The 11,646-nt window shown below is 35.7% G+C and overlaps 1 protein-coding gene across 1 annotated transcript in view; it reads left to right on the forward strand.

Annotated features, from left to right (window-relative positions):
* Positions 1-11,441, forward strand: part of LOC120532471 (Golgi phosphoprotein 3) — a 36,262-nt gene extending 24,821 nt beyond the window's left edge. Inside the window, exons 3-4 of the mRNA XM_039758491.1 lie at positions 3,857-3,971; positions 9,534-11,441. Coding sequence (XP_039614425.1) covers positions 3,857-3,971; positions 9,534-9,958 — 540 coding nt within the window. The 3' untranslated portion in view covers positions 9,959-11,441. The remainder of the gene's footprint in view (positions 1-3,856; positions 3,972-9,533) is intronic.
* The last annotated feature ends 205 nt before the right edge of the window (positions 11,442-11,646 follow it).

An 11,646-nucleotide genomic window follows, 5' to 3' on the forward strand; every position in this document is an offset into this window, starting at 1 on the left:
ACAACAAAAGAGATCTGGAAATAATTTTATTGCATATTCCTGGTACTATTTTACTCATAATTAGGATATGTTTTCTGTTGTGCAAATTATCACATTCATACAGAAGTAAATTCAAAATAAATCAACGACTTCACACGAAACGTGTACTGTAATTTGATATATAGAGACAAAACTATTCCCCTAACCCCCCATGATGTTTGAAAGGTTACTGTGCAAGAAGACTAAGTGCTGAGCTATCACACATGGCTGGTCGTCTTTTTTTAAATGGCAGTATCTTAAAATATTGGTGTTTTTGTTAAAAATGGCATGTATAACCTATCTTACAATATGTTTGTGTAATCGCAAGGCACATATCAATACTCACTGTGGCTTGAGAAATGGATGCGATTGATATGTTTTTAAATTCAAAATTCAGTTTGTGGTAGACTTAGTCATACAGGTTTGTCTCAATAAATTAGAATATCATCAAGTTAATTTATTTCAGTAATTCAATTCAAAAACTGAAACTCCTATATTATATAGATTCATTACACAGAGTGATCTATTTCAATCTTTAATTTCTTTTCATTTTGCTGATTATGGCTTATAGCCAATGAAAACTCAAAATTGAGTATCTCAGAAAATTAGAATATTACATAAGACGTGGTATAAGATGCTGAGCAGGTTCCTGTCAGTCATGGAGAATCCACTGCATCCACTGAACAGGATCATCTCCAGTCAGAGGAGCAGCTTCAGCGACAGACTCCTGTCACTGTCCTGCTCCACTGACAGACTGAGGAGATCGTTCCTCCTTCACACTATGCGACTCTTCAGTTCCACCAGTTTTTTTTTAAATCCGTATGCTGCTGCTGAAGTATGTGAATTTCCCTTTGGGATTAATGAAGTGTCTGTCTGTCTGTTACCAATAAAAAATGATTTTTAATACAGAAATGTTGGCCTACTGAAAAGTATGTCCATGTACGCACTCAATACCTGGACGGGGCTCCTATTGCTTGAATTACTGCATCAGTGCGGCATGGCATGGAAGCAAGCAGCCTGTGGCACTGCTGAGATGTTATGGAAGCCCAGGATGCTTTGTCTGCATTGTTGGGTCTGGTGTCTCTTGTCTTTCTATTGCCAATACCCAATAGAGTTTAGGTCAGGCGAGTTTGCTGGTCAATCAAGCACAGTGATACCAATGTCATTAAACCAGGTATTGGTACTTTTGTCAGTGTGGACAGGTGCCAAGTCCTGCTGGAAAATGAAATCAGCATGTCCATAAAGCTTGTCAGCAGAGGAAAGCATGAAGTGCTCTAAAATTTCCTGGTAGATGGCCACTCAGACTTTGGACTTGATGAAACACCGTGAACCAACACCAGCAGATGACATGGCTCCCCAAATCACTGACTGTGGAAACTTCACACTGGACCTCAAGCACTTGGATTCCGTGCCTCTCCACTCTTCCTCCAGACTCTGGGACCTTGATTTCCAAATGAAATGCAAAATTTACTTTCATCTTAAAAGAGGACTTTGGACCACTGAGCGACAGTCTATTCCGTTTTCTCCTTAGTAAGACAGTTGTAGCTCATGTCCTGGATACATATGTGTGGTGGCTTGTGAAGCACGGACTCCAGCCACAATCCCCGCCTTGTGAATCTCCCCCAAATTTTTGAATGAGCTGAGCTTCACAATCCTCTCAAGGCTGAGGTTATCCCTGTTGCTTGTGCACCTTTTTCTGCCACATATATTTTTTTTCCTTCCACTCATTTTCATTAATATGCTTGGATACAGCACTCTGTGAACAGCCAGCTTCTTTAGCAATGACCTTTTGAGGAGGGTGTCAATTACTGTCTTCTGGACAACTGTCAAATCGGCAGTCTTCCCCATGATTGTGTGGCCTACTGAACCAGACTGAGAGACCGTTTAAAGGCTCAGGACACCTTTGTAGGTGTTTTGGGTTAATTAGCTGAGTGGCGTGTGACACCATGAGTCTCCAATGTTGAACTTTTTCACAATATTCTAATTTTCTGAGATACTGAATTTTGAGTTTTCATTAGCTATAAGCCATAATCAGCAAAATGAAAAGAAATAAATGCTTGAAATGTGTAAAATGAATCTATATAATCAGAGTTTCGCTTTTTGAATTGAATTACTGAAATAAATGAACTTTTCGATGAAATTCTAATTTATTGTGATGCACCTGTCTATGGATAATACTCACTTGAAATACCTTTCATTTGAATGCCTTATAAATCAGTTTGATTTCTTTCATACATGCACTTTGTTGCTAAAGAAAACTGAAATGTGAATAATACCTATCAAAGTTTTTTAAAATATCCGGTTTGCTTTATTGTAGAGGTATAGAGGGCCAAAGCTGTTCTAACACATTTAAGCAAATTTTTTATAAAATTTTCAGCAACAATTTTCAGCAATTTCCACATGTAACTGTGGACCAACTATTTTGGAAGTTAGTCGTCTAGTACAAAAGAACAATTTCTGAAATTTCATGCCTCCTGAATTGACAGTTCAAAGGTATGACCTCTGGAATATTTCTCATTTTTTATCACCATTTGTTTTTGCTGTTTAATAAGGACCACATCCCCTTTTTAAAACCTTCCTATCACAGAAAATAATTGAGAATAAGCCTACAAATTTGTATACTAGTTATTGGGTACAGTGACATTATTTTCTGTAAGTAAGAAGCAAATCAGATGGTTAATCAAGAATATTTTATAAAATGAGTTGGTATGACACAGAGTGACTCATAAGAGGACTGCTGAGCGTGCTAACAAGTGGACATCTGTAGTGAAGTGTAAATTCCTTTGTGTAAGTTTGGTCCAAGAGTATGCAAGTTGTTTCTCTGTAGGTCTTCTTTTTTTAATGTTTGGTAGAGGATGTCATTACCTATCTACCATATACTGTATGAAGATGCTTTTGAACTGTAAAATGATACTGTATGTGCCAGTTTGCTATACTGTTAAATAACTGAAAGTTCAGTAAATAGAAGTGATAAAAAGTTGATCATTTTGTGAATTATTTTTACTTACTCTGACTCTATATGGCCTGTTTTGGGCAAACACTTTAGTAACTGTGGAACTACCTAATACACACACAGATTCTAGACTCCATTGTAAAAATGTAGCAGTTTTAAATGACAGACTGAATGATCCTGAAGATCATTGATGCACTACTTATATCAATGGGCAGGCAGTATACCCCCTCCAAATGGTGTGAAAGGGACATTCATTGAAATTCAGCAACTAAGCCTAGGTATATTTCTGCAAAATGTGTTATGAATTTAAGATATTTCAGTTATGATTTTATTTGAAGATGTATTTTAGATTTTACCAATCTTCTGGATCTTGATTACATGTGGCTCACTGTTAGACGCATGTTAAAACCTGTCTGTGTGTGTGTATATCTGTAGGGCAGAAGTGCACATGTGTAATACTACCTAAAATACGAAGAGCCTGCAGCATGTGATCTTGGGCAGAGTCGAACCTGGAAGATGCACCAGCATATCTGAAGACTCGGTCACAACTTGAGGGTCCGAGAGCCTTAGCTGGGGGTAGTGGTGATGATAATGATATGTGTGAATCTAACCTCATCTGTTTCTAGCTTTAAAACGTCCATTAAGTAATTGGATCAAATCTTTTGAAGTACATTAATCCTAAATTTAGATCACTACAAGCAAGAGCTTTTATTTTTAATTATAACTTAAAATTGTCTTAAAACTTGCTTAATAATGTGCTGTACAACAATACCTAATACAGCATATAGTGACACTGGGAAGTGTTGGGGTCCAGGAACAGATTTAACACTGCATAGTGTGGGGTTTATTAACACAGGATGATCATTTTCTTTCTTAAATTGATAGGTAATCTGTAAATCTGATGCTCCAACTGGGGATGTTTTGCTTGATGAAGCTTTGAAGCATATTAAAGAGACTCAGCCTCCCGAAACAGTCCAGAGCTGGATTGAGCTGCTAAGTGGTATGTACATAAATATATCGTCTTAAGTACAGGTATAGTGATAATCAGTAGTACTGCCCAACACAATATAGTCCTTTGTAAAATGAGAGAATGTCTGTTTTGTCCTTGTTCATTATTGACAACAAACATAGCCATGTTTACATATAAAGAAACTCTTGTGAGCGATTCTCTCCTTAAGCAGGCATAGTTAATGAACTACTGCTTTGTGTTTTATGTATACATGTATGTCTTTACAGAAGGTAATCCTAGCAGATTACTCAGCTTTAGATCCGGTGGGCTTTCTTGTGGTCATAAAATATGACTATTACTGTAATCTTCATAATTTCTTTAAAATGGTATTGTATTTGCATGTGTGTGTTGCATCACGCTTCCTTAGTTAAATTAATTCAGTAAAACACTATAGTTATTGTGTATGAATAATGAATGGTCGTCTGTATTCATTATAACCCCATAAATCAATTAATAGAACTGCTTTGTATACCCTTGAGCATGCGTTGATTTGTTTGAAACACGTTTGTGCTGTTTGGTTAGTTGGCAACATGAAATGACCCTGGTGTGGATGACAGTTAATTTCTGCGTTTTTTTTTTCTAATTGCTGTGGGATAGTCTCTGACACCTTATGACACCGCACTGGAAAAAGAGATCCAGCATATACAGTACATGAATGACGTGCTAGTATCGTCTCTTTTTGAATGCTGGTCTTGGGCAACGTTCTAGCCATCCTCTGAAGTGAGAGGCGATCATTTATGTTGCTAAAATATAAAGGCGCAGTTTAAAAGTGCGCCTTTAAAGGGGATTCACAGATATAAATGGCACATTCTTGATTGGCATTGGTTTTTAAGTGGATTAGTGTATGGTTTTGAAATGAAGAATACACAAGTCCTCCTGAATTTGTTTCTTAATTTTTTTTGTGCCATTGTTCATTTAGCGTACCTGTTTAGTTTTTTTTTATAAATAATTTTTTTTCTGTCTCCAAATGTAAGTGCAATATAAACTTCTAAAATTCTAAAGCTTTTTGTTTATTTTTTTGTATTCATTAAAGGCTGCAACATTTTGTAGGTACTTGGCTGATAATTTCAGCCCATTAAATCATCTTACAGTTTAAAAGCCTTCTTTTAGAATTGTTGAAGTTTTCTATATTTGCTGACAGCTGTATTAGCTAAGCATTCTATACTTTCTCAAACATACATTTTTAAAGTTTAATAACAGTCATAGCTAAGAGTATGTAACATTCAGTCAAATTATTGTATTTTGAAAGCAGTGATCTGTTATGGCACTTGTTCCACTTCCAGTAGTGACAGCACATAACCAGATTAGAAAATGGATGGATACATAAGTGCTAGCGATAGTATTTCTTTACAGATTTCATTTATAACTCATGGTTTTGTTCACAGGGTGTATGCAGATTTTTATGCTAGCAAGAAAAAGCAAATCCTTTAATTTTTTTTTGAAGATAGCTGTCTTTATTCATTAAAATGTTGCATAAAACACATTTTGCAAGGATTCTTTGCCTTTTCTTTCTCCTTACATGGTTAGAAAACATTTATTTTAATTAAATTCAAAATATAATTGGAATATGTAAAAATTTTAACTTATATTTGAAAACTCACTATCTTTACCAGGGCCATTCAATTACAATTTCAGTTGTGCCAGACTTTCAAACCAAAAAAATATAGCTGTGCCGGTAAGCAGCAGGTAATAACACATTTTAAATGAACATAAATTAATGTATTGAAAAACTAGAGATGTTTGTTCATTCTCCCTTTTAACTTTGGTCACATGTAACACATGCATAGAAAAATAAAAAAGTTGTAACTAAGCACAATCTGAGGTGGTAGTAATACTTTTTTTCCACTTTTGAAATAAAAAAATAATAAACATTTTGGCCATATCTGACCTAGGCATATCTCAAAGTGCATAAAAACAGAGTAGTGCACAGTATTAGCAATAGCATTTGTTTGCTTACCTTTTGGGGGAAAAAAAAAAATATTTTGGTCATATATGACTCAGGCACATAAAGTGCACTTAACAGAATAAAAAAGAATTATCAATGCACAAAGTCTTAACAAGTGATAACCGTAACTAACGCACATGAATACAACATGTACTGTTTAATACTGTTTAATAAAGAGAGGTTTATTTTAAATCGCCAGGTTTAATTAGCGGTGCCTCTTTTATAAACAGAAGCATGGCGGTATGCATATGTTGTGTTTAGATCAAGTTTGAGGTACTGTGAAGATGGAAGCAATAGGACTCTCAGCCTTTATACATCTTTTATTTGTTGAAACAAAACAACGTTTAAAATTTGTGTAGGACACCGTACTCCCTGACACTTTGGTATTTTCTTTAGCAATTTCTCTCAGTGAAAGGTCTACACTTCTAAGGGTAATAACGCTCCGGCTCATTTCATTTGTTAATTGCCCTTTTCTTGCCATTATCCCTGGAATATTGTCCAACTGGTACCAACGGAGGGTTTTTAAGTAATCAACACAAGTTGGGACACTTGTGCAAACTGTTTGCTTCAACTTTCAAAGATTTATTTTCTTTGTGGCATTTTGATACTACTTGTTTTCCTCTTTTTTGCTAAAATAAACTTTAAATGTAAGCCTTTGGCAATTTTCTTCTTAACTTTTGACCATTTTAGGTCATTCATTGCATTTCAACTGATTACATTTGAAGGAAAAACTGAGATGTTCTAGAACTTTTGACTGGTCGTGTACTTTGAGTTACGTAGTTTAAAGTCAACTTGTTTTCAAGATCCAAAATTGAGCATCTAAATAGTTTTTAATTGCAAATGTTTAATTTGAAACCAGTTTTTCAAAAACATTTACAAACATTGTACGCCCTGTATCTTGGGTGATTAACCGTTAAATATTTTGACAGTACTTGTTGATCTTAAGTTGCTAAGCAGACATTATTAAATTTAGCTATGCATAACCTAACTAGTGTGCCGCCTTTTCCTTTAAATTCTTCTTGACATGTTTTTCACTGCATTGCATGCGTTTTAAACATACGCCCACTAGAGGATGCTGGTTTTCTATTTGTAGCTAAAATAGATGTTTCTTTCTACTTGTGACAGGCATATTGCATTTCTAAATTTATATGAAAGTTTCAGAAAATAAAGATTTGCTGAAATATCTGAAGTATTTATGCTTGGTTGTGACTGATAAATTTCCATGTTCAATGTTTTGGAAATTTAATGTTACAAAACCTCTTTCAGTTCTTGTAAGGAAATCCTTTGATTTGTGCAGGACAAAAATATCATTTCTATGCAGCAATGAATTATCCACTAGGTATGTGAGTAAAAATGAAAATAGTTTGGAAAATGTTTATATATATATATATATATATATATATATATATATATATATATATATATATATATATATATATATATATAAAAGTTTAGCACTTAAGACCCAAACCCTCCCCACTCCTCCATTCACAATGTGTTTTATTTTTATAGAAGAAACAAGATTGTAGCATTGACATGCAGCTTGACATGAAAGCTGTATGTTAAATTTCCACAACTGAGACAAATCAAATATTATAAAATGAATCCTCTAACCGACAGACACACACTCCTTACTTCATGCGCAGTGAGAACATATAAATACGATAAAGGTGCCAGTGTGTGGCATCACTTGACACAGACATTGAAGCAATAGTGAGGTTAAAGTCGAGTAGAGAGGAAGTGTACTGTAGTTATATTTGACATGCTTGTGGGGTGTACATCCAATAAGAAATATGCAAAAATATGCTGAAAATTAAATTTGCCAATTTTGGGAGGCTGTAATTTTCAGACAGTTTCAGAATTTAGTGTGAATGTCTGCATTCTTCTGATTCTTTGTCTCAAATGGTTACTGAAGTTTCTTGAATTAATATCCCTAGTGTGCAAAGTTGCATTATTTAAAGAGGATTTCCTGTTACTGTGTATTTTTATTAATGCACTTTATTAATTCTTTGCCTAATTTGTTACTTGGAGCTTACAGTGATGATCCTTGGCAACTATAAACAGTTTACTGGAGGAAATATCTTTGTACTTTTTAATGATGTTATGAAATACAGTTGGCACCTTTGTCAGTATTCTGTTTCCTCCAGAACTTTTGTTTTGCTCCACTACAGCAGACAGAAATAGGAACGCTCAGAGAGCACAGGCCACCAAGTCTTACTGATTAGCATGTGAACAAAGAGCTTGTAAGGAGTCAGTCGTCTTTGCTAGAGAATTTAGTGTTCTCCTGTATTTGCGGGCTTTTGTCATAGTATGCAACATCACTTGTAGAACATATGTGAAATATACCCCATAATTTAACAGTACCTGGGTACCCAGGCAAACAATGATTTTGGATTAAACGTGTCATGCACCTTTACAGGTAATTAAATAGTAGGTTCCATATTGTTTTGCTGCCTGTCCTGACCGTGTCACTGTGCTTAATTGTAGCACACTGGCTTCTGATATTCTATGAATAGGCAAATTTTAAAATGTTAGAGTTGCTGTGTGTAACTGCGTTGCACGTGATTAAAGTTGTCTGTGAAGGGCTCCCTGTTTAAACGCGGCTGCCAGTCATGAACTGGGCCCTTCGTCGCACAGCATTATGATTTTTTATAAGGGAAACAAAATTACAAAAGAAAACCCTTGGATATTGATTCAATAGGAACGGCCCACTCGGAATCACTATCCGAATCATAATTATGTGGTGGTGGTGTAGGAGCATTTCTGCTTCTGTCCGTTCACAGTCTGTCTCATTTTCACAACGCTATCGTTTCCTCTCACGATGTCTTCTCAGCCTTTCTCTAATCTCGCAGGTTGCTTTGTGGCAATCCAAAGAGTAAGGCAATATACACGGAGCAACGGTTATAAAAGGGGGACACATAGGTATCCTGGCTCTTCAAAGCATAAATAGGGATCACTTCACTGACATGTGAGCAAGCCACGGTACAACTGTGAGACGCGCAGCACTCGCCGGCTACAACGTAACAATAATAATTTCCAGAATGTGCTGTTATGTTGTCATTCATTTTACCCACTGTCTTTCTTTCACTCATATGTTACGTAGGCACGTACCTTTTATCTTCGGCAATCTAATTTTCTAACCAGGCCTCGGGAGCTAACCAGCATAACACTGTCCACCACCACTTTCATTATTCCGGCACATTGTTGACATCCGTGAGTAACAACAACGTACTAAACTGAAATGTGGTCTACACATGCGTGGAATTCGCGGACAAAGATCAATATCTAAATGAAGATCTCTTTAGTTAATTTAAAGCACAACAATTTGTTTAGTTTGAATGTCTGTGTTTTGAGGTGTGACTGGCGTACTACAGTCTTCAGTAGTATAAGCCTGGAGGAGATTCTTAATGCAATGCCTATGTTTTAGCTGTCTCTCTACTGCCATCTAGTGCTGCTTCCTCTAATTCATTCACAGACAAACAAAGATCAAGATCCAAATGAAAATTATATATAGAGATGTATAATAACTTTTCCATATTTTTCTCATGTCTAAATGCTCTTCTAAATTCATTTTAAATGTCTAATTATACTTGATCTTCTAATTTCAGGTGAAACGTGGAACCCATTAAAACTACATTATCAGTTGAGGAATGTTCGTGAGCGACTGGCCAAAAATCTGGTGGAAAAAGGAGTACTCACAACAGAGAAACAGAACTTCCTGCTTTTTGACATGACAACACACCCACTGACCAACAACAACATCAAACAACGGCTCATTAAAAAGGTACAAGAAGCTGTTCTGGAAAAGTGGGTGAACGACCCTCATCGCATGGACAAGCGTTTGCTGGCTCTTATTTTCTTAGCACATTCTTCAGATGTGCTGGAGAATGCTTTTGCTCCACTATTAGATGACCAGTATGACTTGGCCATGAAAAGAGTGCGACAACTACTAGATTTGGACCCTGAAGTTGAAAGTATGAAGACCAATACAAATGAAGTTCTTTGGGCTGTTGTTGCAGCATTTACTAAATAATTTTTTTTCCTTTTTTTTTCCCAGTTTGAAAGTAGACTGACAACAGTCTTGTTTCAATGTTGCTATGTTATGTAATTCTGCGTTAAACTGGGTCAGTGACACCTTTACATATGTATTCTTTAACACTTTTGTAACTGTCTTGCACCTGAAAAGCTTGTTTTTGTCAGGCATCTCGTTTTCATTGCAGAATCATGCTTTACTTTGCAGCTGATTTAAAAATCACATTTGGTTCTTTAAATTCCAGTTGGTGATGCATTGATTGCTTAAAATGTGTTGGGGACCTTCTTTAATTATTCTAAATTTATTTTCTGTACTTTTGATTGAGAATTGTACAGCTCAAAGCAATCCACTGTGACAAGATATCGCTTGATTTTTCGAGACTCAAGCTTTGGTTACATTGTTGTGAACTGTTTCATGGGATTCCTTGGAGAGCAAACCACAAGATGACTACAATCCATGCCACAGGTGAAGATATTTTTTTTTAATATAATAAACATAGAATGTCAATCATTTGAATCTGAAAAAGCCCTATATAGCGATACGTTTGTATCCTTAATGTTACTTTCTTAACAGATTTTCAATATAAACAGCATCTTCATTTATCTACACTGGCTAACAGAGGCAATGCCCGTGGCTTTGGTCTGTTTAAACTTTTAATTTGCTGTAAGTTTTCCCCCTATTCCCAAAGAAACTCTTTTTGATGTGTTGCGTAGAAACTCCCTTATTATTACACTAATAATGTTTTAAAAGAGCACTTCTTTTATCATGGTTCAAGGTAAATCTGTCGAGTACCTGAAACATCGATGGCCAGTTAACCTGCACCAAGTATTTGGGTGAAGGCCTGCACGTCATGCTGGTGTGTAGTGGAGACGTACTGTCGACATGTAGGGCTGGAGAGGCAGGTGCCCCATACAAGACCCTTTTGTTTTCTAAGTGTGAATGCGTGTGCGCACATTTTGTACAATGAGATGTGCAGGATATGAATTTTACAAAGTTGAAAATGCATCTGAACACTTTTTTTTTTTTTTTTTGAGATTGAGATTTTTTTTTTAAACTAAAGAAAGTCTTCAGTTCTTTTAAAGTCTATCCCCTATTTGATTCATGTCACACAGACAGTTTTGATGTTTTTTTATTTGCTCATTTCCTTAATTAAGAGATGATTTTTATTATGCATTTTGTATTTCATATATCTTTCAAATTAGACATTAAGCATTTTTTAAGGAAAAAAAAAAAACTTCTTACCTCTTATGGCTTGCTTTATGGTAGCTACCTTCACATAGTGTATATAATAATATGTTGAGCTGATAAATCTACACTGATTTGGGGTATACTTAATGATGGGGGTTTACAGGTTTTGGACCTTTCTGTTAATATACTCCTGAAGCAAAGTAGAAAATGTATAAATGTAGAGTTAAAGGGATCCCTAATCTGTATCCTTTGCTTTTTACCATACAATAAACTACAATCTTGAAAGTGCCTGAAATAGACCGTGATATCTCTTATTTCTCTTCCCTAAATTGTAATATACTATGTTCTCTGTTACAGGATTTGTAGATAAATGGTTGTCTCAAGATTGCCAAGGCAGCATGCCATAATGAGCAGGAAGTGCATGTGGAGCTTTAAACTGGTACCTGTTTGTATGCTGTGGTGATAGCAGAGGTTAGAGGGCGGTCTGCAGTCTCTCATAG

Source organism: Polypterus senegalus, chromosome 7, assembly GCF_016835505.1.
Source record: "Polypterus senegalus isolate Bchr_013 chromosome 7, ASM1683550v1, whole genome shotgun sequence".
NCBI lineage: Eukaryota > Metazoa > Chordata > Cladistia > Polypteriformes > Polypteridae > Polypterus > Polypterus senegalus.